This window comes from Augochlora pura, chromosome 8, assembly GCF_028453695.1.
Source record: "Augochlora pura isolate Apur16 chromosome 8, APUR_v2.2.1, whole genome shotgun sequence".
Classification (NCBI taxonomy): Eukaryota; Metazoa; Arthropoda; class Insecta; order Hymenoptera; family Halictidae; genus Augochlora; species Augochlora pura.
In genome coordinates, this window is record NC_135779.1 from 11,013,268 (window position 1) to 11,038,331 (window position 25,064).

General features: G+C 48.6%; 2 protein-coding genes across 4 annotated transcripts in view; one reads left to right on the top strand and one right to left on the bottom strand.

Annotated features, from left to right (window-relative positions):
* Nucleotides 1-19,625, top strand: part of LOC144474029 (protein gustavus-like) — a 151,202-nt gene extending 131,577 nt beyond the window's left edge. For all 3 annotated transcript variants that reach the window (XM_078188463.1, XM_078188465.1, XM_078188466.1), the window contains 5 exons: nucleotides 6,778-7,265; nucleotides 12,196-12,437; nucleotides 13,088-13,418; nucleotides 13,608-13,766; nucleotides 13,845-19,625. In XM_078188463.1, the coding sequence (XP_078044589.1) occupies nucleotides 6,778-7,265; nucleotides 12,196-12,437; nucleotides 13,088-13,418; nucleotides 13,608-13,766; nucleotides 13,845-13,984 (1,360 nt within the window). In that variant the 3' untranslated portion in view covers nucleotides 13,985-19,625. The remainder of the gene's footprint in view (nucleotides 1-6,777; nucleotides 7,266-12,195; nucleotides 12,438-13,087; nucleotides 13,419-13,607; nucleotides 13,767-13,844) is intronic.
* Nucleotides 19,626-19,900: 275 nt separating this feature from the next.
* Nucleotides 19,901-21,145, bottom strand: LOC144474352 (uncharacterized). The gene is made up of 4 exons (XM_078189108.1): nucleotides 20,920-21,145; nucleotides 20,578-20,846; nucleotides 20,233-20,363; nucleotides 19,901-20,060 (listed from the first exon to the last, which is right to left on the bottom strand). Exons 1-4 carry the CDS (start codon nucleotides 21,143-21,145, stop codon nucleotides 19,901-19,903), a joined length of 786 nt encoding a protein of 261 aa, XP_078045234.1.
* Between the last annotated feature and the right edge of the window lie 3,919 nt (nucleotides 21,146-25,064).

Below are 25,064 nucleotides of genomic sequence, written 5' to 3' on the forward strand. Positions count from 1 at the left end.
TTCAAATAAAATTAACGACCGCCTCATTTCACGTGTAAACGTTGATTTTATTAACATTTCTCTGACGCGATGCTCTTATCCAAAGCTGGAGACACGACGAGCAAAAATCTTCGCTGTGGGTCCGCTAAATTCCCGATTGGTCCGAGCAGCGAGACATCGTTCCCCTTAAGGATTAGCAGCAGGTGAATACGCATTGTGGCTAGAGCACGGAGATCCTATGGAAAGCCTCTAATCTCATTAGCATTATTTAATCGGCGGGACTCGTACGAGAATTCTATTTCCATACAAAGCTCCATAGAGATGTCGGAGGCGTAAAAGTTTCCGAGTTCGCTTTTAATAGCAACAAATAGCGGATTACCGGAGGGAAGAGAGGTAGAGCGCTTCGGCCAGCCATAAGTCCCCGATCCCAGCCTTGCGAGTGTTTCGAGTGCCGCGAGTGTGCGAGTGTTGCGACACGGGCTTGGAGCGTCACTCGAGAAGAACGGCGCGTAATGGATCGACGCGGCTCGACTCGGCTCGGCATTTCAGTATCATTGAACGCAATTGACAACTGCTGACTGGCGGTTCGGTACCGGTTGGCAACTGGCCGTGCCGTGCCGTGCGCGACCGGCCGTATCCGCGATTTACGCTCGTCCTCCACGATGTTTGATCGATCTGCCTCGTTACGTTTCCACGCGGATAACCAACCACCTTATCCCAGCGGAAACCTCGCTCTGGAAACCGGCCGCACACCCTCCGACCTCCTCTACGGCGGTCGCGTGACCGCTGCTAATATTATAATCGGAGCCCTGCCTCGACGAGAATTCGCGTCCACCTTGCAAACCCGAGTGCTTCGAACGGGTTTGCCGGCCGAAGCGCGAAAGTTCTAATTCTTTTTGCCGCGAGACGATCGCAAGGTAGATTCACGAGCAAGCTCAATATGTAACGTTGGTTGGTTGCACACCGAATTGCTGCTAACCTTCCGACAATCTTTATTTTCTACAGCTAAATCTAATTTATGCCATACTCCGTGTCATTACTCACGTCAGCAGAATTGCTCATAATTCCCTTTGCGGGATTGATTAGCTGATGATCGAAAACGTGGATATCGAATCGCTGCTGATTTTCCACTGGTCTTTTTCAAATTAAATCTCTGATGGGAGGTGATCAATTCCCCGGCGAAGCTGAAACTTATCGCGGCTCGATTAGCCGATCGTTGCTGGAAAATCAAACAATCGCCATCGTAAATTCCATCGGTGCTGCAGGTTCGGGGTTCGTTGAAACGACGCCGTGAAATATGGTACGTCTCCGTAAACCGAAATCCGTCGCGCAATCGTCGACGAAGCAGAACTCGGTGGAGCAACGCCGGCGCTTGCACAGGGCCCGGAAAACCTGTTAATCCCGCGAAAACAGGTGAAACGTGCCCCAATTCAGAGGAATATGAGACCGGTGGAGAGCCTGCTAGGCCGCCGGATTTTTCCTGGAGCATTTTTGTCAGTTTACGAGCCTCGTGGAAGGGGTACACGCCGCTGGTGTCTCTCTCTTTTCTCTGGCCGTTTCTCCCTCTACCCTCGCCGATTCCCCTCGCCTGTGGGTGTCGTTGTTACTGGAGCCCGGAGGGGCGAGGGAGGCGAGGGAGGGGGCGGACACGCCGGTGGATTCGGGGGTTGGTCTCGTGTCGAGGTGGGGCAAAGGTGACCCCCGCGGATCAATACCGCTACCGGTTGGGCGCCTCCACCATGCTCGCCAACGACCGGTGCTCTCGTATTTCCCCTCGAAATCGAATGCCATTCGATCCAGACGCCTCGAGAAAATCATCTCTGACTGCAACGCCCTCGTAAAAAGGAAAAAAAAAAGGAATTCCGACCGATCGCCGTTTCGAAGTCCATACCCTGCAGCCTGCGCCCTTCGCGCGAACCTTCTCGCTCCCGTCACCGGAAAATAATCGTACGACCTGGCATCGCCGATCGTTAATTTAGATTAGACCGTCAATCGGGAATTCCCGATATGAGCTAACTAGCTTTTCGTTCGTGTGTTGCTGGTGGAAGAGTTATTTGCCCCTTCGAAGTCGCGCTGGGCAATTTTTAGATAGGAAACCGAGCTGTGAACATATTTGGCTTGATGGTTACCAGACCGTGAATCTTTAAACGAAATATAAGTTCGATTTCAAGAAATTGGAGTTAACTAGAATCGTATCTCTTCTGTCAACCGTTTTAATTACTTAAAAATAATATATATGTGTCCATCTATTCTTCATACAATTTCCCTTATCTTTTGTAATTTGCATTAGCAATTTTTTCAAAAATGCATGAAATCCGGAGTCGAATCATTACATAGCCGATCTGTATATGAAATACAAGCCTCTTGCGTTAACCCGAAATCTACGATACGGTTTTACATGTTTATTGAAATTTCGGATTAATCTCTCCATGCTAAAAAATTGAATAATCTCCTTAGCTCGAATGTACGTTATAATAAAGATGTCGAACAGTTTAATTTTTGTCACTTTTCCGAAACAAAACGCTTCACAAAACAAAGTTGATTCAGCGTTGACCATTTGCATCACTAATTTTCCACTTGTTCGAACGATGCAAATGGGTTAATTTCTGAAAGCGAGAAACAGCCAGAGAGGCTTGATCTCTTGAAAATGTTAACAAGCCGCTGGCTCGCGATTCTCGTGACAAATAATAAAAACATATATGAAGTCTGTCGAGTGTTTCGTTCGAGTCGAATCTGACCCCAAAGAGCAAAGTGGTCCGACAAAGTCCGCTGCAATCAATGAACAGAGAACTTTCTTTCGCGCCGGCAATGCTCGACGCGAGACGGTTGCGCGCAGAGACATCGGTCGCGCCGGTTTTCCGGCTTGTCTTAGCCCGATACGCGAAAGTAGTTCGGATCGAGCGACCGTAACGGTGGCGGTGGCCGCTTTAAACCGGCCGATGAACGACGGTGACGCAACGAAGACGCCGCGGCGAGCCGCGAGATTACACGAGCACTTTCTCCCATTCCGAGGAAGCGCGTAATATTGTGTTCGGGATTAGAGTCTGACTAACGGGGATCAAGCCGCCATTAATGGGCGACTCGTTCGAGACCGAGAGAAGCGTTCGCCGTCGAGCTGGCAACAGCCGTGACGGCGAGGAGTTGCGTTCCGAGCGGAGGCTCGTTCCGTTCGGGCCTCTTACTCGACTCTGTTCCGTAGCGGCAAATTAAATTCGAGGTTTCTCGAGCGCGTTTCCGGTTCCGCGGGAACCGAGCGTCGCGATGCATTCTGTTCGATCCTGCGATCACTTTTTTTTTCCCCTTGGGAAGAACCCCGTTCCCTGAAATTCATCTCGTTACGCTGCCAGTCTGGCCTTTCGCGACTCGACGCATAACTCCGTGTTTGTACAATGCTCGCTCTAAACCTGTCGGCGAGATGCTCGAACAAATTTCCTGAATCAAGTTAATATGTACTCGTGGACAGGCTTCCCTCCGCATCGATCTCCTTTCAGACCCAAACAATCGTCCACCGGAGTTACCGACCAGAAATTTCCAAGTTTGATGGAGTTCCTAACAGCTCGGGTGAGCATTGACCCATGCGCAGAGCGTTGGCCACCGCGCGAATTAACATGAACGATTAGACCGAATTCATTCAATTCTCGAACGGCTGTCGATGGCAGCTCGCGCCACATTGGCCGAGAGGAGCGAGCGAACATTGAACGTCTTGCAAAACGATTCGCGATTAACGAGCAGATAAATCGCTCCACGCATCTCCACTTGAGCAACAACCGAGGTTAAACAAGAGGAGCGAGCAGGTCGAAGGTCGGGGGTCGGGAGACCGCGACGATCGAGCCTGACAGGTTTCGATTGATCGAGGAACGGGTTCGGAGCCTGCGAACATCGTCCGAGGTCGTCCTAGTGCATTCCAGAAAAATTCCGGTGGGAAAATCCCGCGGGCACTATTCGCGCAAGTTTTTCGCTAATCTCGATCATTACCGGATCTAGCTGAATCCAGGATGCCAGTGTCCGGTGTCGGCGGCCGGAAGCGTGCCGCGCCGCACGGATATGAGCGGCTTGCGAGCATCGTTCGCGCGAAATTACGTCACGAGGTCGCCGGAAATGGTCGGCTGTAAAAATTGGAGCGACCTCGGTCCCGGAACCTTGTTTTCCAGGCGCATCTGGTTCCTCGTTCCCGTTCACCTTCGCGTAGACAACCGTCGAGCAAAAGCCGCAAAGACGACCGCGTTGCTTCCTTCCGCAGCTCCACGTCGATTCATCGACCAGGAACTTCGAAGTCCCATTCAACTTGTCCGCCGATTAGTCGTGGTCAATTGCGGCTACGTTTGTCCTTAGACAATTTCACGAAATCAGATTCTTCCTGCGGCGACCACCCGATAAACCGCCGTTATCGTGTCGCAGACCTCGGAAGTTCACGGTGAAACGCCGCCATTTCGATCGCCGTTGTCACGAGCTTCACGGTCAGCAGCAGATAATTGCCGACGAGTCATTTCCTGAAATTGTTTCTTTGTTAAATTCAAGAGTCGCGTCGAGTTCGGTTGTACGAAGAACAATCGCTACTTCTTTAAGGGATGCGCTCTCTTATCGCGAAGTGCGGTTGAACCGAATACACGCGATAAATCGACGTTTGACGACGTCTTTAGGGGGGCGCTTTAACGACGCGGTGTTTCCGTTTCTTGAAATTCTTTACAGACAATTTTCCCGTTACTTCCGAACGAGCTATTCGCTTCTAATGGAACTGCTGGACGCTTTCAATTTTCAACGCGAGTTTACAGCAGTTCGCAACGTCGGTACTAGCTCAGTTACTCACCGTGTTCAGAACTATGCATTAGCAGGAACTTGGGGTGTTGGCGCAGACTGCGATTGGTCTCGGAAATGAAGGACGGACCATATGTATACTGACCCGACCAAATGTTATCGAGCGAATCGCGTGCGTATGGGATATCGACTGGCACGGCAAAGGAATGTTATTACAGATTGCGGAGTTTTATGCATTATAAAAATTGTCTGCATCGACTGCGAGATGCAGGAGCTCAACAGATATTTATTTCTTTACCTAATAAGCATACCAAGTTGAATATGAAGAAATTCTTTAACAGTATCGAGCTGATTTATTTAAACTTTGTAGGATTTCTTTTGTAATGTATGCTCGAATGAAGTAGTTTATCGAAAAATCTCCCATAGAAACATTTTATAATATCGGAAATTGTAAAAAAATCATTTTGACTGTTTTCACTTTCTTGAATTTCATCTACTTATTGTTGTCACAAATCCACGATGTCCGCAGTCCGGTTATTACACATTGCAAATATAAACATAAATTGCAACATATGGCTACCTTGCACGTTTCAATACCATCTACGTGCCAACTGCCAACCTCTCAACTGCCAAATTCGAATGTACCTGCTCGTTACGCGTCCTCGCGTTTCGGTTGTCAAAAGTGCACATTAAACGCTGCAGTCGCTTCGACGTTCAAGCCGCTTCCCGAACAGAATTCTTTCCTCGTTTTAGCGCAACTGCCCGCGACTCCGAACAAAATTTAGCGAAGTGTGTACTAACTCCTGCGAGGCTTATGTGCGACACCGAACGCGACGACTAGCGCCGCGAAACCGAACGAACGACCGTGAACACGGCGCGCCGCAAATTTATTACGATATTATTCGGCGCGATCGTGTCGGCAATAAATATCGCGGGACACGGCACAACACACAACAACCGGAATTTCGCCGGGCACGCGAATTTGTTCCGATATTACGAGCATGCTCGTCTCGCGCGCCGCGCGTAATCTCGATTTTCCTCGCTCGCCAAATGTTTTCTGTGCGCTTCTAATCGTTATCTGACCGGCCAAGTGGGAGTGAGGGGCACCATAGTTACAAAGTTCTTTGGATTCAGTGGGTAACTTCGTCACTTGAACCATCTCGCTTGAGAAACGGCAAAGACACGTCGATGCTCTTCGACATATAATCGATTGCCCTTTATTCTGACTTTGACCAATTTATTCTGACGTTGTACAATGATTTTAAAGTGTGATAGTGAAATGTTGACATGTTGCACTATGGAGATGATGATAGCAGTTAGCTGTGAGTAACACCATATTTTAGGTTGTACATCGTCCGTCGCTGACGATAAAGAATCATATTTTTCTATATAAATAAATTTCAAATAACTCTGAGAACATGAAAGAGCATGTCTGAATAATACTTGTTATCAAGGAGAATGTTAACAGGTATTATTACAACACGCAGGTTTCCAGAATATTGTAAGGCGGGCTAAACGGAATGTAATAGAAACCGTTCAACGATTTGCCGTTTAACGTATTTAGAAAGTTTGTGGAACGACGCTATTATTGCTTCGCACTTAACCCTTAACGTTCCAAAGTCACCTCGCACGTGACTTTGTACATTAGTTTCAAACAAATCCGATGTCCGATAAGAGTGTTAAAACATCGAAACCATGACTTACACGCGACGACACAAGCCGAATAATGGCATCGGAGCACCGAAACTGAAAGTGATCGGTAAGCTATATCAGTGTAAGGGGATCTGAAATGGATTATTTCGAGCCCGGATTTCGTTGAATGTGTCGCGAGTAAGGAATGGAAGGTGTTGAATTCGTGTAAATTCGAACACAATGTCGCGCACTGTCCTCTCTGGAGTGTGTACACGGTCCGCTCGGTGTCGGAGCGGAGAAACACGGCACCGGCGGCAGCGCGGCACTGTGGCCGGTTGAAAAATCAATGCGCCGGCTGAACGAGGACAAATTAAACTAACCAGGTTTTCCCACTGTGTGTTCGCATTGCAGGTACAAAGCGAATCATTGCGTGAGCGGGGGCGGTAGCCGCGGAAACGGCGCGACTGGCGGTACCGGAGGCGGTCTAGGTAGCGGAGGCGGAGGCGGCGGCCGCGGGGGCGGCGGGGGTGGAAGCCCCGGCAGGGGCGGTGGCGGAGGAGGAGGAGGAGGAGGCGGCGGCGTTGGAGGCGGAGGAGGAGGAGGAGGCGGGGGAGGAGGAGGAATAGACGGTGGCGCGGTGCCCGCTACACCACCGACCACCGGCCGTCACCACCACCACCACCACCACCACCATCATCACCATCATCACCACCTCGTCACCACGACCACCACGACCACCACCACCACCACCACCACCAACGGCGGCACCAGGCACCACAAGTACAAGCTGCCCGCTGGCAAGCTGTGCAACGACCACCGCCACCACTCGCATCATCACCGGCATCACCCACACCATCGCTCCCACCATCGGGGCATGAACATGGGCCAAAAAAATTCAGGTTAGAACCACCACCACTCCTGCTCTTCTACGATACGACGCTCCGTTTTTTTTCGGAAGAACACGCTTCGAATGTCCTCCTGCTCGTTTAGGTACCGGTACTCTCTCCCAATAGTTCACCAGACGATGCTTTGGCGGAATTGGGTACTCCTAAATTTCTCTCGACACGTGGAGAACACAGAGTTACCTGCCTACATACCACTAGCCTGTATAACTAGACAGCGGGTGTAATAAATAAATGAGTCCTCTATTTTGAAACTGACCTGAGTGTATTTGTATTAAAAGGGTCCATTTTATAATTTCATTTAGAAAAAGGATTGGAGGTATACACGTATACGATATCAGTGTGTTGCACACTGCTTGTGCGGATCTAGGGGACTAAAATTTACAATTTCTATTAAAACAGTTGCAATTATTAAATGAAAAGTATACACGTTACTGCAATCGATAATAAAAAGTAACAAGCGGATTGAAAATAAACGGCTCAGATATTGTAAATAAAAATTGTCTACCTCGATTGCAATAAACAGATGACGAATGAAAATATATTTCCTCTGTTAATGAGTTTAGTAAGTGGAAAATGATATGACAGTATTTTGTAAAATCTCCAATTGTTTTCATCACGTGAACTGTCCATGTATCACTTAAATGCATAAATATGCTATTGAATAATAACGTATTTGAACGAACGATTAAGAGTGCCATTTTTAACACGTTCTCTGTCACATTGGTGGTTTGGGACCAACTAATTGAAAACTAATTTTTATCAGAATATATTACGTATGCGAAACTTTATTAGGATCTACTGTTTCTATTGTTACATTGTCACACAATAGTAAATAATAATTTTGTGTGTCGTTTGGAGACACTGGCATGGAAAGATACAAATTTAACTCCTTGGTATTCATAAAAATTCGAGTAATATTAAGTTTTGCAATAAGGAAGAATATCAAAATGTAGTTAATAATTAATGTCATCTATATGTGACCGATACGACTCTCAACGTGTTAAAATATAAAGGAAAATGTGAACTACTTGGAGAGAGTACTATGACTAAGGAAAACGAGCCGGATAACCATAACGCCAAGGACAATTCGGGTATATTCTTCCGAAAATCAAGCTACAGCGACTTCCGTTAATATTGGGACAATTTTCAAAACACAATAACATTTCTAGAAGTGGACTGAACGGCCTGAATCTTTCTTAGATGATACAAGGCTTTCTAAATTTTACTATTATTTGGAATGACAAATAAAATAAACAACTCATGTTTTCCAATTTTTTTATCTGAACCCGTAACGAAAATTTAAAAAATGGTAACTTACATGCGTTCTAAAAATTTCATTTCGAAATCTGAACTTTGGTATGAAATTGCATTCGCCAATTTCGATGAAATTTTTAGTACAGAACTTGCTAAGATTTACGAAGCATGTTTTTAAAATTTTCGTTACAAACTCAGATTGAAAGTTTAAGGAACGAGATTTTGTTCTTTCTGTCTGCCATTCTAAGTAATAGCAAAATGTTCTAGTTATGGTCTAGTAGATGGAACTCTTTATGATCTAAAGAAAATTCACGTTGTTAAGAGGTTCACATTTAAAAAAGTTCTTGCATTCTGAAAAATGTCCGAATATTAACGAGAGTCACTGTATACGTAGCGATGGGTCGTCAAGCCGAGTGTGACAGATCCTATGGTCGGCGCAAAGTACCAAAAGGTACTCAAGTTTGTTTCGAGCCGGCTCGACCCTCGATCCTAAGTAAATCGGACAAGTACAAATGGCAGATATCCTCTAAACCTGGTCGGAATATTTGAAGACCCATCGTCGCGAACAAATGTTTTCCCATACTTCGAATTTCCCATCTGACTCGGACTCGACTCGACCTGACCCTGTTTCGACCGCACTTTCTTGCGATCTTAGACGAACTCAATCTCGACCCTGACCCGCCATCGGACAACGATGAGACGGAAGACAGACAGGAACAACTACAAGAACGACGACAACGACGACGCAGAAGAAAGCGACATCGTAGGCAAGCGGCGGTTTCCTCGGATTCGGACTCAGAGTCATGGGACGAAGGTAATGTGTCTCGGGTCACGATTTCCGACGTCCATGATCTGCACTGGATCTGGCTGCGAAAATCAAGATCGATATTTGTCCATGTCCACGGATCTTAAACCACGAAGAGGTGGCGAAAGCTTTAAAACTTGCATTCCACCGCTAAAATGGATCAAACACGTTTCGCAGTATCGGAATGTACAAAGCGTGCAGTTTTCGTTCGTTCGAGACAGCGTGTCCGACATTCGCACACCATTTCTACTGACAAATTGACAAACTGACAAACCTTGGAAACCATTCTGTTAATCGTATACACGATAAAAAGATGAAACGCCTAGTCCGTTTCTGCTGACAAATTCGCAATCATCCGAAATCGTTCTGTTAATTTTACACACGGCAAAACAAAACAAACATCTAGAGACTCCATGTTTGAGCTACTTCTCCGGTCGACATTGTCCCAAGAAACTGGAATGCCACAGGTTCTCCGAGCATATTCAGTTATCCGAAGTTGGTCGGCCGGCGCGTCAGAGTGCAGGAATGTCTGTATAACCGAGTTGTAGGCGAGTTGTTCGGTTCGTGGCAGCGTTGTAATTGCAACGGAATCTTGGGCGAGGGATTAGTTGCGGCGTCTGGTGTCGCAAATATTTGGACGTTGTCCGAATCGCTCGAAGTGGATGCCGCGCAGTAGGTTAATGGTGTCTCGCGCGCGCGCGAATTCGTAGGCTTTTCTTGGTGCGCGGATTAAGCGGGAAAAAGGAAGGCGCGAAAGGGAGAAGCCAAACTGGTCGTGTAAATTCGTCGGCCGAGTCTAAGAGCCGCGGCCATGCTGCGCGGGAAAGGAAGTTTCGGCGTCGACTCGCCACGCCGGGCTTTGACCAGGGTCAAGGCCTCTGACCGCTCTCGATTTTACCTACCTGCTCAGGTAGAAGCTTCGAACAGGTCCCTCGGCCCGCGTCTCCTCGTTTCTATCCTCCGGCGAGAAACGGGTCGTAAAGCAACGCTCGGGTTTCGAGGCGAAAGTTTTCTGCTGGCTGTGGCTCTCTTGTTACCTCGGACGGTCACGAATTTACATAAGTGAGAAACTATTAATCACCGATACAATTAACCTTTCCATAAATCCTCTCGATTGCCCGGCCCCGTGGCGACTCGCCGGAGACGGCTACAGTTTAAAAAGTGAAAGGAAAAAGAAAGGCGAACCGCAGCCGGTGCTCCTTCGACCCTGTGGAACCGCAGGTTTACCCCGCTCTTCTATCCGCCGCGCGCCGAGAATTTATTTTGAAACGAGTCTACCGCTTCCGGCCGCTCGTCCATTCGTCTCTCTTTCATCTACCGGAGATCGGTAGTTTGGCCCGGGTCGTTCGGGTAGCGTACACGCCTTTGAATAGTTACGACGACGGTCGAAGAAGGTTCCCTTCGAAAAGTTCGCCGAAAGTTTCGCCGTAGCGAACGCGTAGTTCGCTGGTGTAATAGGTCGCTAATTATTTGCATACACGCGTTACGCGGCGTAACACGGCGTAACGCGGCCGGCCAGCCTAGCGTAACAAGTTCCGCGGCTAATTAGTTACCGGGAGAGCCGGCGATTCTCATTAGAACGGTCACGAGCCATCGGGCAGGCTCTCGACGGTGGAAAAAACACCGGCACCGTCGCCGATTAATCGTTTCCCCGTCGATCCCGGTCCTGCTCCCATGATTTACGACCGCTTCCGGAAATCGATTCCGTCTCGCCAGGATCCTGTAACGGCGCTCCTCCCGTTGTTCGCCTTTTCGGGAAATTTGTCGCCGTAGACCGCAGCCAATTCGCAGCTCCTTCTCTCTTTCTCTCTCACTCTCTCTCTCTCTCTCTCTGTCTCTCTTTTTCTGCTGCGCCCGTGAAATTTACGAGCCGAGAGTATCGTAACTCTCGGACACGACGCCGAAAAAAAGCCCGAGCGACGCGTCGAACCCGAAGGAGACCCGCAGGCTCGGCCAACCGACCGGATACACACAGAGAGAGAGAGAGAGAGAGAGAGAGAGAGAGAGAGGGCCGTGAAAGGCCCTTTCTATTAGTGCCCCTCGGCTTTTCGGGCACGGGAGACCCTTTGAAATCCTCACGGACCTTTCCAGAACCCTCGTTTCGGAACCCTCGAAACGCTGTCGGGAACAGCTGCCAGAGCAAATAAACCAGCATCCGAGGATATCGCTCCGTGTTCGACCCTAGCCCAACAGAAGAGAGGAGAGTGGGGCCGAGAACCTGCGAGAGCACCGCAGTGGCGAAAGAGCAGCACCAGCAGCCTTCGAGAACCTTCGACGAGGCCTGCTGTGTGCCCGCCGGAGGACGGCACCGACGGACGAACGAACCCTTCATTATTTTTCTTGCACTCTTTTTTCACCCGATCCTCCGCAAATCTACTCGGCAACAACGCTGCCAGGTATCTGCTCCGCCGCAGGATGAACCCCGCGAACGCGTCCTGAATTATTAACGACCCTGTGGAAATCCACGACCGGCGACGAAACGCCGGGCGTCGCGGTCGTTGGACTTCACCTGGACCTCCGTAGATTCGCGGTCCTGTGACTCCGCAGGTAGAACCTGTCGGGAACCACCTAGAACGTCTTGTCTGATACCTACTTTTGGTCGCGCAGGCTTGCACGGTTGCTCCTCGAGCATCAAAATTCTCTGCCTGCACGCTCGTTCGAGCGCCCCTTTACGAACCTGCTAAAGCGCAACTGCTGTCGGGTTGCCGTATTTCGGGGAAGCTTCCAGCAGAGGTACCCAACCTGTGTACAGACTTTTGACAAAAACTAAGTAGACGTTGACGGAAGAGTTAGACGAATAAGAGAGGAAGAGCAAGGGGAATGGGTGTGCTGTATGATTCTTCTGACCAACCCGATCTTTTGCAGGCGGCGTGAAGAGCGTGACGCGCGAGAGCGGAACTGGAACGGGCGCCGCAATCGGCGTCGGAGGCGGCGGCGGAGGCGGAGGCACCGTGGCGTACAAACCCGTGGTACCTAGAGAGCTGGCGCAAGATTTCTCGAGGCCTGCTCGCCTCGACATCCTCCTCGATATGCCGCCCGCCTCGCGGGAGACGCAGATACACCACAGCTGGAACGCCGACGACCGTAGTTTGAACATATTCGTCAAGGTACGTCCTTCCGAGAAACCAGAAACCGACTGACGGTTGCATTAACGACGCTGATCTCTATCACCCGCGTCTCTTCGAGCTATCACAATCTTGGGAGCCTTGCTCTCCGGACTTTTTTTTTCTCGTGAGAATTGTCCCCTCGAATACAGAGTTCTCGAAGCGAGCCATCCGCGCGTATATCATGTAAAATTAATCCACGTTTCTATCGCGGTGTCAGACGAAGTTGGGTAAGGTTGAAGCTGGTCTTATTCCAAATCGAGGCTGAACACGTACTCCCGCTACCTTTGAATCGATCTTTAATAGTTCCAGGAATGTACATCCATCGGATGTAGCGTAGTTGTTAGGAGAATAGATAAATCTTTATACGATGTAAATTTATTAAAATGGTTTGTACAATACACGTGTTCCTGGGAAAAGTAAATCGGCGTAACAAAATTCCAAGCACATGGAGGAAGCTTTAAATTCAGAATAGAACTCGATGCTCGCGTTGAGGAACTTCCGGTAGGAAAAGAACGGGGTGTGGGTTAAATGGCAAGGAGTACGACGTCAGGTTGTTCAGTGGAAACCTGACGCGAAGTTTGGAATAAGATCGTCGAACTGGGCTCGGGTAGACAGCAAGTTGTAATCTGTGTTCGCTTCCGGTTCCGCAGGACGACGACAAATTGACGTTTCACCGACATCCCGTGGCGCAGAGCACTGACTGCATCAGGGGGAAGGTGGGCTACACGAAGGGAATGCACGTGTGGGAGCTCTACTGGAGCACGAGGCAACGAGGCACGCACGCCGTGGTCGGCGTCGCGACGGCGGACGCGCCTCTCCACAGTGTCGGCTACCAAAGTCTGGTAGGCAACAACGATCTCAGCTGGGGCTGGGATCTTGGCAGGAATAGGCTGCTACACGACTCGAAGAACAACAATGGCGTCACGTACCCGGCCCTTCTCAAGCCCGACGAGACGTTCATCGTTCCTGACAAATTCCTCGGTAAGGAAACCTCGAAGATTAGCAGGGAGTAGCCGTATCAGAAGCAAGGTTATGCCGATGTAGTCCTTAGTACCTTTCGTTTCCAACATGCATTGGTTCAAATATGGCTACTCTGCTCTGCAGGATCTGTTGAGAAAGTTCGTCGACTGAATCGGTAATGATTAATGAAAACGTTTGTGCTCGTCGCAGTGGTCCTAGACATGGACGAAGGTACGTTAGCGTTCGTGGTGGACGGCCAGTACCTCGGGATCGCGTTCAGGGGCCTTAAGGGCAGGAAGCTGCACCCCATCGTGTCGGCCGTGTGGGGACACTGCGAAATCACGATGAAGTACATTGGCGGACTAGATCGTAAGTACACGATGACAGTAGTCCTAGTTTGGCTGGGTCTTCATCTTGATTAACTGACCTTGTCGGGATTACTTGCAGCGGAACCTCTGCCCCTGATGGACCTCTGCCGAAGAGTGATCCGCCAACGGATCGGCAAGCACAGACTAGAAGAGAAAATTCAGATGCTGAACCTGCCGCAGGCGATGGAGACTTATCTCCTATATCGTGACAGGAGATAACAACCGAGTGACGTCAGTGAGAATGCCACCACGATTGCAACTGTGGCGTACCATGCCACCACTGCGCTATTATATTGCCACCAGGACGCACAGGGGAACATCGTGGTGAGACGAGTACGATCGCGGTCGTCATCGTCTTCCTCATCATGCTCATCGTCATCTTCCTTGTGATCTTCCTCGTCATCCTCGGCGTCCTGAGCCCTCCGCGTCCTCTCTGCCCGTTGTCCTCGTCATGATCCCCGTTGGCTCCGTCTGCCGCGCGCTATGTCCTCGCTCCGTCAGCCTCGTCGTCGCCTGTACCCAAAAAGAAAAAGAAGAAGAAGAAAACGGTCGTGCTCGACTCTTAATCGCGCGTCGTCTTCGTCGTCTCCCGTCGTCCCAGGAACGCGACGAGCGGGCTCCTCGAGAACGAGCCGCGCGAAGCTGTACACTCGGCGGGCTAGCAACTATTATTTAGGTGACATTGTTGTTTTGTGTTATGTCGACACGATTAAAATCGTGCTGAAGTCTTTATTGATTGTTATAACAACCGGCGAGCGACGCAGCGCGTGTAATCTTCTTCTGTTTGATTTTTCTTTTCTTCATTGAGTTGTTCGGGTAGCTTTCGCTCGGGGCGCCGCTGTCTCTTAATTTTTTTACTCGTTTCCTGCCGCCCCCCGCGCGCCGTTAGAACGTTTCACGTGGAAGAGACGACGTCGCGAGAGCAAGAAAGTTCGGAAGAAAATTGTCTGGGATCGTCAAAACCTATACCAGCGCTTCACACTACTGTTGGCCAGTAAAAGAAAACGTTAGGCTTAGTCGAGTCTGGAGGCTGATACGGGTGAACTTTCGATTAATTAATTAGTCAACGAACAAAGGGGGACTGCGGTCTCGTTCTAGTCCGGCCACGAAGAAACCGGGAAAAAGGGCCGAGGACCTGTCGCAGCGGGTGAGGATGTCTTCAGGGTGTCGGACCACGAAGCCGGGAAAACGGTTCTGTTGTCGATCGAGTCGTCGAGAATCGAGGGAACTGTGTATAGTGAGAAAAGAAGCCAGCCACTCGAGCAGCCACCTTCCAATAGACTCATTTTTCAAGTATTTTCTAAGCATGCTAGGTCTAATAAAGTATAGTGGTGTGCGTGAACGGTGGAAGGACACAAGGAGAGAAGAGTCAACGACGCGAGAGAAAGAGAGAGAGCGTGAATGAGAGAAAGAAAGAAAGAGAGAGAGAGAGAGAGGATGTTGATGATTCGTTGAGTAACGCGCCTCCAATTTGCTGTGTTCTTTTCCTTTTTTTTAAAAAAAAAAAAGAGTTAGCCAAGCCCTAGAGACACGCGCGGCGTTCGACGACAGGATGACCTGTCGCGACCTTGAGCGAAACGGTGCACGCGCGAGCAATCCAAATCGAAGGTCGAGAAAAGAGAAACACGAAACGAAAGATAAAGAGAAGGAGAAACGAAATTACCTCATACGATCGAAGTAATCACGATTAGGCAGGCTAAAGTGTAGGCTAAAGTTTAAGACGAGACAGGCGCTGAAGTCGTGTTTCGGTCACGATCCCGCGGCGAAGTTGACAAGAATGGATCACGATAGCCGACGTAGACGACGAAGACGGTGATAGTAAACAAAAAACGATTATATCCGGGCGTGTTGCTACATATACTATTAGCATGACAAATTATGACTGGTCCCTAGTAACTCTTTACTCTTACGTTTGTCGCTTAGGTTTAATGATGATGCCGCGTTGCCGGCGATGTCGATTTGTACATAGGGTATAATTATAATAATGATAATAATAATAATATCTATCGGTACGACGATATGAATGTATATGCGGGTGGTGATTGTATCCAAGACCGTAAGAACGCGAACAAAGTGCGAGAAAGTTGAACGAATAGAGAGAGAGAGAGAGAGAGAGAGAGAGAAAGAAAGTTCTACGTCGCGCAGAACAGAGAGGGTGATAGAAATGGGAAAAAAGAAAACGAAAAAAATTCATTGAGTCGGTGTATTGCTTTCGTTCGTCACCGTAGTTGTTGTTTCGTTGTTTCGCCCTCCTCCGTTGGCTGGGGTCAGGGGTCAGGAGTCATTTCTTGCTGATGCCACGCATAATTGTTGTTCGTTCTCCTCGACCCGCGTGTATTCAGTGACACAGAAAAACCAAGCCGCGTCTTCCAAAATTGTACTGTCTTGACTCGTTTCGACCCGCGAGCAACAAAAGCCGTTCCGAATAGCACACGCACGATCTCTCGCAATCGGCTGCCGCTACACCACGATATCTTGCGGTTATCTCAATACGCACACCCGGCACAGCGCTGTCCGTAAGCAGTGTTCGCCTTCGCACCTTTTACTCGAGACTCTCTCCAGCTCGCAAGAGAAATACAAATAAATAAACGAAGACGAGCGAGATACGAGCGAACGAACGCCAGGACGAGGTCCTCCGAGCGCCGCGACGTACTTGCCCTGTGCGTCGACCCTCGAATTTCATGTCGCGAGTTAGGTGAACCCCGGAAAGCACCAGGTTTCTTTCTAACTGTAAGAAAAACCGAGTGGAAACAACGTCCCTGACCGGAAACAACGTTCCCGACCGGAAACAACGTTCCCGACCGGAAACAACGAGAGTGCGCGAGAATTAGTAAATAAATTGTGCGAGACACACGAGGCGGACTTAGTGAGAGGGAAGAAGACAGAGTGGCAACGCCCGTGGACCCTAGACAGAATGAGAGAGAGAGAGAGAGAGTGAAAGATAGGGAAAAACAGTGACAGAAAGAGAGAATACGAAGGAGACCATTTTATTGCAGACGCATTCGTGAGTTATTTACCTTCGTTTCCCCCTTTCTTAAAAGAATTTCCTTTTTCTACAATTGTTTTTATTCATGGTGCGCATAGCACGAGCTATATGGGACACAGGACAAACGAAGTAATAGCGTTTAGAATGTTGTACATATTATTATTAATTAATGATTAATATTATTATTATTATTATTGTATCGACCCGATAGTTTAATTGATTAATCGATTATATCGTGTTAGTCGGCATAATTGTGGATTCAGTTTTTGTAAGGTAATAGGATGATCTACGAGAGATATACATAATAGAAAGGATGGAGACGCGATTGATCGATCGGGTCGGCTCAATAGATCAATATCGGTGGTCGAGTCTTAGATCGGGCCAAGACGTCCTGTTCTTCAAAAACCGCGTGACGATGGATTTTACCGAATAAAGTAAAGTGAAGCAGCAATGAAACGTGTTTTTATATCAGCGCGCGATCTTCAAAGCGATTTTTATTCTCGGGACGCTGTTTGTCTTTTTATTTCGATGTTGTTTTCGTTATACACATTTCTTTTGTTTAGTTCGTCGTTATCGTTCGTATCACGCTCGAAGAGGCACGTTTTGCTTCGAGTCCGCGAGATTTTTTGTTTTTCATTTTTAGTTCATTGATCAACGAATTCGTCGAAGCGATTTCGAGGTTCGCGCCGATCCGGTCTTAACGCTTGAATTTCTTTGAGATTTCGACTAGACTAATCTTTTCATTATCGAAAGGTGCGCGAGAGAGACTCGGATGCGGTGGGAACTCGGTCGGTCGATCGATCGATCGTTTGCGCGATCAATGAAAAGACGGCGTTCGATTCGTTCGCATCCCGCCACGATGGGCGTTCGACGAGAACAGATAAGAAAGAGATAACGGAAAAGAAAAAATGATTATACTGAAGCAGAGAGGAGAACTCAGAACGCGGGTACACCGAGGTATTTTTTCCCCGTGAATTGCCTGCCGCCTGACTGTGCAAACTACGCTGCCTCGACAAATGTGTCTAATTTATTGACGATGCGATAATGAGCAAGACCTTTAAGCCGCGTGCGTGCAAGTGATAATTGAAAGAACGATGCTGTGTATATGTGTGCATGCGTGTATGCTTCGAAGAGGGTGACTGCGAAAGAATCGAGCAAACAAAGGGTGAATGCCAGAAAATCGTGGAGAGAAGGGTGAAAGAGCAGGAAGGGGATAGAGGAGAGAAGAGTACGTATGTGTGAAAGAAAGAGAGAGAGAGAGTGAGAGAGAAAGGCAAAAGAACAAAGAACGCGAGCGCATCTGGCACCGGATGGTCTTCGACAAGAGTTTCGTTCCTTTTCCTCGCTACCCGCGAGAGAAACCAGTCGTTCTTTGCCCGAAATTCGTATTTAGTGAATTGTTTAGCGAGATTATCGAGAAGAATGGGTAGACAGAAGAGCGTTTAACACTCCGATCCTCGCGTTCTCGAACACAGCCGTTTCTACAGAGAGAACGTTCACGTTCCTAGTTCGAATCGTTCGCTGCACGTTCCCCGATCCGTCTTGTAAATATCGAAAACTTTCGATCGCTCCGCCGTAAACGCCGAGAGAACACTCGAACACTTCTTAGAATGTAGACAGATACACAGCTGCGAACAAAACCGTCGGCGCCGCTATTCAGCTAGGTCATAACTTTGTAGTCGCGCATGGAAATAATAAACTGGTCGTTGATTTCTTTGAAGCCGTCTACGCACAACGTATTAAGTAAATTCATTCGGTACGTTCGAAGTAGACTGCGGATATTTATGCAGGATAAGGATCGTACGAAGGCGGTCATGGAAACTTGTAACTAAATGAAAGTGTATCTTTGCGTTTGATCAATTCAAGAAATCACGCGAAAAGTGATTTCTACCATGAAACGATTTATTTAGATTCCTATCGAGTGCTCGCTGAGAGGCCATTCGATCGGAGGTGGTAGTTTTAATTTCAAATATCTGTAATATTTTTTGCAATTGTTGTTACAAATGCGCGACGACAGCAGTCGAGTGTCTAATTAAAAACTTAGCTGTGTGTGCCGACGCTTCGGTTCGCGATTATAAATATGGCGCCTGGGGGGTTGAAGTGTTGAACGCCTCGAAGATACGGGCCTCGAGAGACCATTTCCGATGCTTTGCGTGCCCGCGTTTCCGGCGACGTTCTTTTCTCTTGTGTTTTTTTCCTTAAGCCTGGACTATTTGCAACGAGCGATCTCACGTCTATTTAAGCATAAGTTTACCGAGTTTAGCATGGTATTGCTGTATAGCGGCGAGTGAACGCGAAGAATTTATAAATATGTAATGCCTTAATGTTATAATGATAATAATATGGATAGCGTTACTTGTATAATTAGTTGTGACGCGAGAGAGAAAGAGCATGAGAGAATGGGAGAGAGAGAAAGTGCAAGAGTGAATGAGAGAGAGAGAGAGTTAGATAGATAGAGAGAAAGAGGTGGTGAACACACAAGAAGAACACGATAAGAATTCCCAGCGAAGAGATTTCGTTTCGTGAGGGTGGCGAGTAAACGGGAGGTAAACAGTGAACGCACGGAGAGGACAAGCATGGGGAAAGAGAGTGAAAGAGACGAGAGAGCGAGGAGAGAATTAAACATGTAACGGACGACGCAAAACATACACAAAGGCAAGCAGAGAGAGAGATTGAGAGAGAGAGAAAGAGAGAGAGAGAGAGAGAGAGAGAGAGAGAGAGAGAGAGAGTGAGAGAGAATGAGAAAAAGAAAGAAAGAAGTTAGGGAGTGCAGTACGCGCGGCCGTTTGTCTCCATTCTGTTCGTGATTTGATATTTTTTTATAATTCCGAAGACGAGAGAGAACGATTGGAGAGCAAGAGAGGGAGAGAGTATAAATGGAGCGTGTATAGAGCGGACTGCTATCTAAAATAGTTCAGGCTAGATGTCGATGTTTGTAGCGGATAAAGAACAAAAAAAACACAACACAGCATATTGTAATTAAAATTAAAAGTCATTAATATCGACCGCTTTTTCATTCGTCCACTGTTCGGATCCTCCCCGAATCTTCCGATAGTTCCATCATGAACAACAAAATGAACAACAAAATGAACAACAAAATGAACATTATAATCGACAGCAGCTTCCATTTATTTATTTCCTGGCTTTAATTAATCGTCGCGTGATTCTGCCGAAGTCTCGGAGGACATCTGCTCCTCGCAGTCTCTGTACAAGACGTCGCAGTCCTCCTCGCGAATCCCAGCCTCGCCTGCGTCCTGGACTAGACGATCCCAACCGGAAGTCGACCTCAGAGATTTCTCCACGCTCCGTCTGAAAACGTTTCAAATACACAAGTTCTCCCAACCTCTTGGTAAACTATTTTCTATTAACTAGAATGCAGTCTCCTATTTTCTAGTCTCGTCTAAATCCTAGAGAATTCAGCGACCCTTTCGTATATGCGAAGGCTTGAGATTCACGAGTTAAGAACGATTTTTGAACTCACGTCAAGTACTTGGCAAGCACTTTGCCAACGGCACCGAACGTCCTCGTCAGCTTCCGGTTCTCCAGACAGACCGTCCTCTGTATACAACGTACCCTGACATCGTCCGATAGAACATTCCTTTGTTCCGCGTTCTGAAACAAACGATTTTCCATAAGACGCAACCAGGAGTCAATTGGACAGTTTCTCTTCTTAATAGCTCTAATAAATTATAAATATAAGAAGAACTTCCTTAAATTACAAACGCGGTCCAAGCAAAGAAAAGTGACTCCAGATAAGAGAATAAGTCTTTCATTTTGATTTGGTGCTCGATAGGTAAGCGATGAACGATCGGGAAAGTTACGTTACCGCAGAATCAAAGTCGTAAGCAGCATAGAGGTCCCTTTTCTCCCTAGCCGACAGGACATCGGTAAGCACATCCCTGCGTTTCACAGACGCCATTGTATTCTGTATGATCGCAAAGAGCAGGAGCAGCCCGATGAAGCTGACGATCACCAGCTGCTTCGACGACGGTCCCACAGGGTAATCGATAGAGTGTGCCACAGGATAGGCGAAGTTCGGATGTTCGTACACGTAGGGTAGCTCGCTGCGATGATTGAGGAAGGTCCTCGGCGGAGCTGTGGCACACGAAACGTTAAGAATCCTGGCGATTTGTCCCGGCTCTATTCGCTGGTAATCGGTGATACGCACTTGGAATGTTACCGGGTAGATAATTGCTCGGAGATGGAGTCAACGGTCTCGCATAGGGATCCGCAAGATGCGTCATATCCGTGCGAGGGATGGCTTCCAGCCTGCTCGGGGCCTCCGGAGCGGAGCCATTTCCGGTCGGCGGAAACACCATGCTCTTGACATCCTGGCCGACAGTCAAAGCTGTCAGCGTCACCACAAACAGAATCTTCGTCGACGGAACCAACATTTCTGTAAAATCCGCTCTCTTCTATCGATCGCCGCGCTGTCATAGACTGTGCAAGCACCCTGTCGCATTAGATCGCGAGACTGAAGCAAGGACTGGCCGTCTAGATCTTAAGAAGACCGAGGTAGCCTTAGGTTCGTGACACCGCGTCGATTCGACGCGGCCGAGCCGGCGCTGAAACTGCAGCAATTTCGCAAATTGAGGTCCTCAGCGGGCTCGGCAAACCGTTTCGCTCGGTGAAAATGTCCCGTTTCTGCATGTTTCCCGAAATGGCCGCCGCTCCTCGCGATTTTACGCACGAGGAAAATGTCACGCGGCGGCGACGGCAACGGCGACTTTCTCCCCCGGGGAAGCCGTTTGAAAAGCGAAAAGAAACCTGGGGAAAGGCTTCGATCCCTTTGAGATCGGCGGCCACAAAGCGATCGCGAGCGTTGCAGACGCGAGAGCTCCGCCCCCGCACGATCTCGTGCCCGCCGGCAAACAAAGGGTTGATTTTCACCGCGTAAAAAAAGGGAAAAACGTGTTTGATGTAAATGTTCGAGGAACGGCCGGCAACGGGGGCCGAGGGACAGGGTGGCGCGCGTGGCGTGGGTTGGGCAAATCGGTTGGTTAGGCTGCTGCATCCAAGGGGTTGCTATGACGATGGGACGGTGGTGGCCGGCGGGGCTGTAACGAGCGGGGCGGAGGGCCACTGCCTCGAGGGTTCGTCTGTCTGGAGCCCTTCTAAAGGGGATGACGTTCTTCGCTCTGTCTGTCCGACTGTCTGGTCGGCTAGCCGCTCATTTCGCAGTCAGCTGTTCCGGCCTGGCTCCGTTTTCTCGGCATTCCACCGGTCCCCTTCGTTGTTTCGGAACTGCGACAGCCCCTCCCGAAGATACGACACTTTTACCATGGCTTCACGACGCTCGGATAAATTCACGGAGACACCTAAATGAAGTTCGGGAACTCCCGTGGCGGTGCTGAACAATCCGCCACGGCCTCGGCGCGAAAGTATCGCGGCGCGACAGGAAGATTAATGGGCCGAGTTTCTTAGGGGCTGCAGGGAACTTGCGACGACGTGTAGCAATCTTTCTCAGTTTTCTGCTATTGAAACTAGAACACCGTCCGAGGATTCAGGGCCGCACATCGGTTGCGGATACGGAGTCCTCCGGACTCCGAGGAATGGAATTAACGATGTTTTATACATGAAATTTCACGGATTCGTTTAATCCGTAAGCGAGATTCTGAAGCTGCGACTTGTACTTATACTTTTTCCCGTTCCTTATTTAGTTTCTTAAATCTGTGAGGGCAGGCAAAGTAGTACAAATTATTAGGTCAAGTCATGAATAGCTTCTGACATAGCTAGATGGATTCTATTTTTCGTGTCAACTCATTATGATGCATCGGGACAAAACAGTGTCTGCTTTCACTATATAGATAAGGTTCGAAATAAAGTAAAATGAACCGACAGATAATAAATAAATAAAGACACAATAAATGTCTGATAAGAAAATTAGAGTTATTCATGAATGGATCCAACAAGATTATTGTTTCATTATCTGGTCAGTTTTGTCTCACAAAATCGACGTCGCATTCAATTTCGATACGCTCCTCGATACGACTTATTTTTAACAAAATTCGACTTGTACCCTTTTGCTCGTCCACCACAGAGATATTCACTGTGATATAAAAAGTCAGAGCTTATTTTGGAGAGCGTTTCCACCCCATGAACGGTCTCCTTGTCGCAGCCAGAGTTTACTAAAACTGTACCGACGCTAATCACGCGTGAATCGATGAAAATCAGATACGTCTGATCATCGGCGGCGCGGTCCACTTACCGGTGGCGTTCGGACGCTGTGGTTCGTCGATCTCCTCGAGGTTCACGCTATGGGGAACACCTCGCCCATTGACACACTACGCCCGGTTTATCCACAGCGAGCCGAGGAGAGGCTCCGCTAAAGCTTTCTACCCTAGATGCGACGCGTTTCCCTTAAGCAGCGGAGCGTGCGTTATCCTTGGGACTGCGCTTCTTTTAAACGAGCTCGGAAAATGGGACGTCTATGTACCCTGGATTATAAATAGCCACTTTGCGGTGCATTTTTTTTTTATAGACCGGAGCAGCGGAGATGGCACGCAGCCCCGCGTTTCGACGACGGGTTGCGAAACCGATCGGGCAACGATTCTTCGCGAACCGATTAGCACGACGACTGCCTCGCTGTGTTTTATGGTACATGGTCGAAAACCTAAAGTGTCCGGAAAAGTGCTTTCTCGCAGTTCGTCGTAAGTAGAATCCAGATCTTTGTATTAATCCACAATTCTCTTCGTGCAATTAAAAATAACTCCCCGTGTAAACAATTTTTATTTGGTAATCGTTTTGTACAGGACACTGGACAATGATAGGAACAAAAGCAAATATATATATTTGTGACGCGTTAGTGAAAGTGTTAAGAGGAAACTTAAATTCCGTGGCAGGCAATCTAAAAGCCAGCACTATTCCTCGATTAAATCTCTCTGGACCGAGATGGGGAGAGGATAAAGACACGGTTTTTGTGTACTTAGTCATCAGCTAGAGTATCGCTTATCCTCGCGACGGTCGTTCCGCTACCTCCGATCGACCGATCGGCAATCTCCCGCTTGTCGTGTCACGAAACAGACGTCCTTCGGTACGGAAGATGTCTCCGCACGCGGTAGAGCAGACGCGTTGGCGTCTAAAGGGCCATCCAGACTCGTCCCCGCGGATGCTGCCAGTTTATCGCGAACAATAAAGCTTCGCCGGCGCTGTTTTCTTTATTTTCATCTCGCCGGTCTTTTTTATTCTAAAGGCTGCCCCGCGTATTGGGGTCACATCGATATATACGCCGCGTGAACGAGCCGCGCGGTTTCGCGCCAACGCGACGCGCGAGAGAGCGGACATTATATTTTTAGCAGGCTTTTTGCAGCGACGACGCCCTACGGCCGGACACCTTTGCTCGCCGACTCGCTTTTATTTTCCCTTTTCTCTTCTCTCTCTCTCTCTCTCTCTCTCTCTCTCTCTCTCCCTCTCCCTCCTTTCTTTTTTTATCACGGTCCAATCGAAACCGCCCGGCCGCAATCAGAGCTTCGTTAGGGGTCCTTTATGCCGAGGGATTCGACGCGGCTCGACGCCGCGGCGAGCTTCGATTCAGCCCGGCCTGCCTCTCCCCGAACTCCCGTTATTCCACCTGCGGCTAATTCCGTTTCGTTTATTTGTTTTCGTTAAATAGGTCGCGCGCCGGATCCGTATAACGCGGCTCTATGAAATGCAGTCGAAAAATTCGGAACAAGCGACGGGCGCCAGTTAAACGCGACCCTAACGCTGACAAGTGGAGCTGTTAGCTTGTATAGAGGCTGGTTCCGAAAAAGCTTGCGAGAGCGTGGGGCAGTTTAATTGCTAGCTACGCCTGTACAAGTCTGACCATTCTGCAATGAAAGGTCGAACACTTGCAGGGAAATTGTGTGCATTGATTTCATTGCACCTTCTGTATAGAAAAGAGACACATGATTATTATCGAACGCGCACGCCGAGCGATTCCGAATATGTTTCGCGGTCCCCTAAAAAATGAATGGCGTTCAGTTTCTGCGAAAAGAATCGCGAGCGAACGGATTGACCAACCCGATAACGACCTACAACGATTCTATTCTGGCTTCAGAATCGTCCGATCAAGGGTTACACCATCGAACATTACGTGTGTTTCTGTATTTAAATCTCTGACAAATCTGAACGGCCACAGTACGCGAACGGCCGCGGCGTCGCGCGCCGGGACACATTTTCTCGCGAAACAATTCCGTAAATATCGGCCGGGTCCCTTTTTTGTCTGGCCGGGAAAGTTCACCGGAATTGCGATACCGCAGTTACCGCGGCGAATTAATGGGCGATTCGTGTCCGTTGTGTTTCTCTGGATTCGGCCGAGTGTTATGCCCGCTG

Coding starts and splice junctions, on each gene's coding strand:
- LOC144474352 (XM_078189108.1), bottom strand. CDS start 21,145: ATGTTGGTTCCGTCGACGAAGATTCTGTTTGTGGTGACGCTGACAGCT. Junction 20,847..20,919: donor TCTACCCGGTAACATTCCAA/GTGCGTATCACC, acceptor CGTGTGCCACAG/CTCCGCCGAGGACCTTCCTC. Junction 20,364..20,577: donor CTTACGACTTTGATTCTGCG/GTAACGTAACTT, acceptor CGTTTGTTTCAG/AACGCGGAACAAAGGAATGT.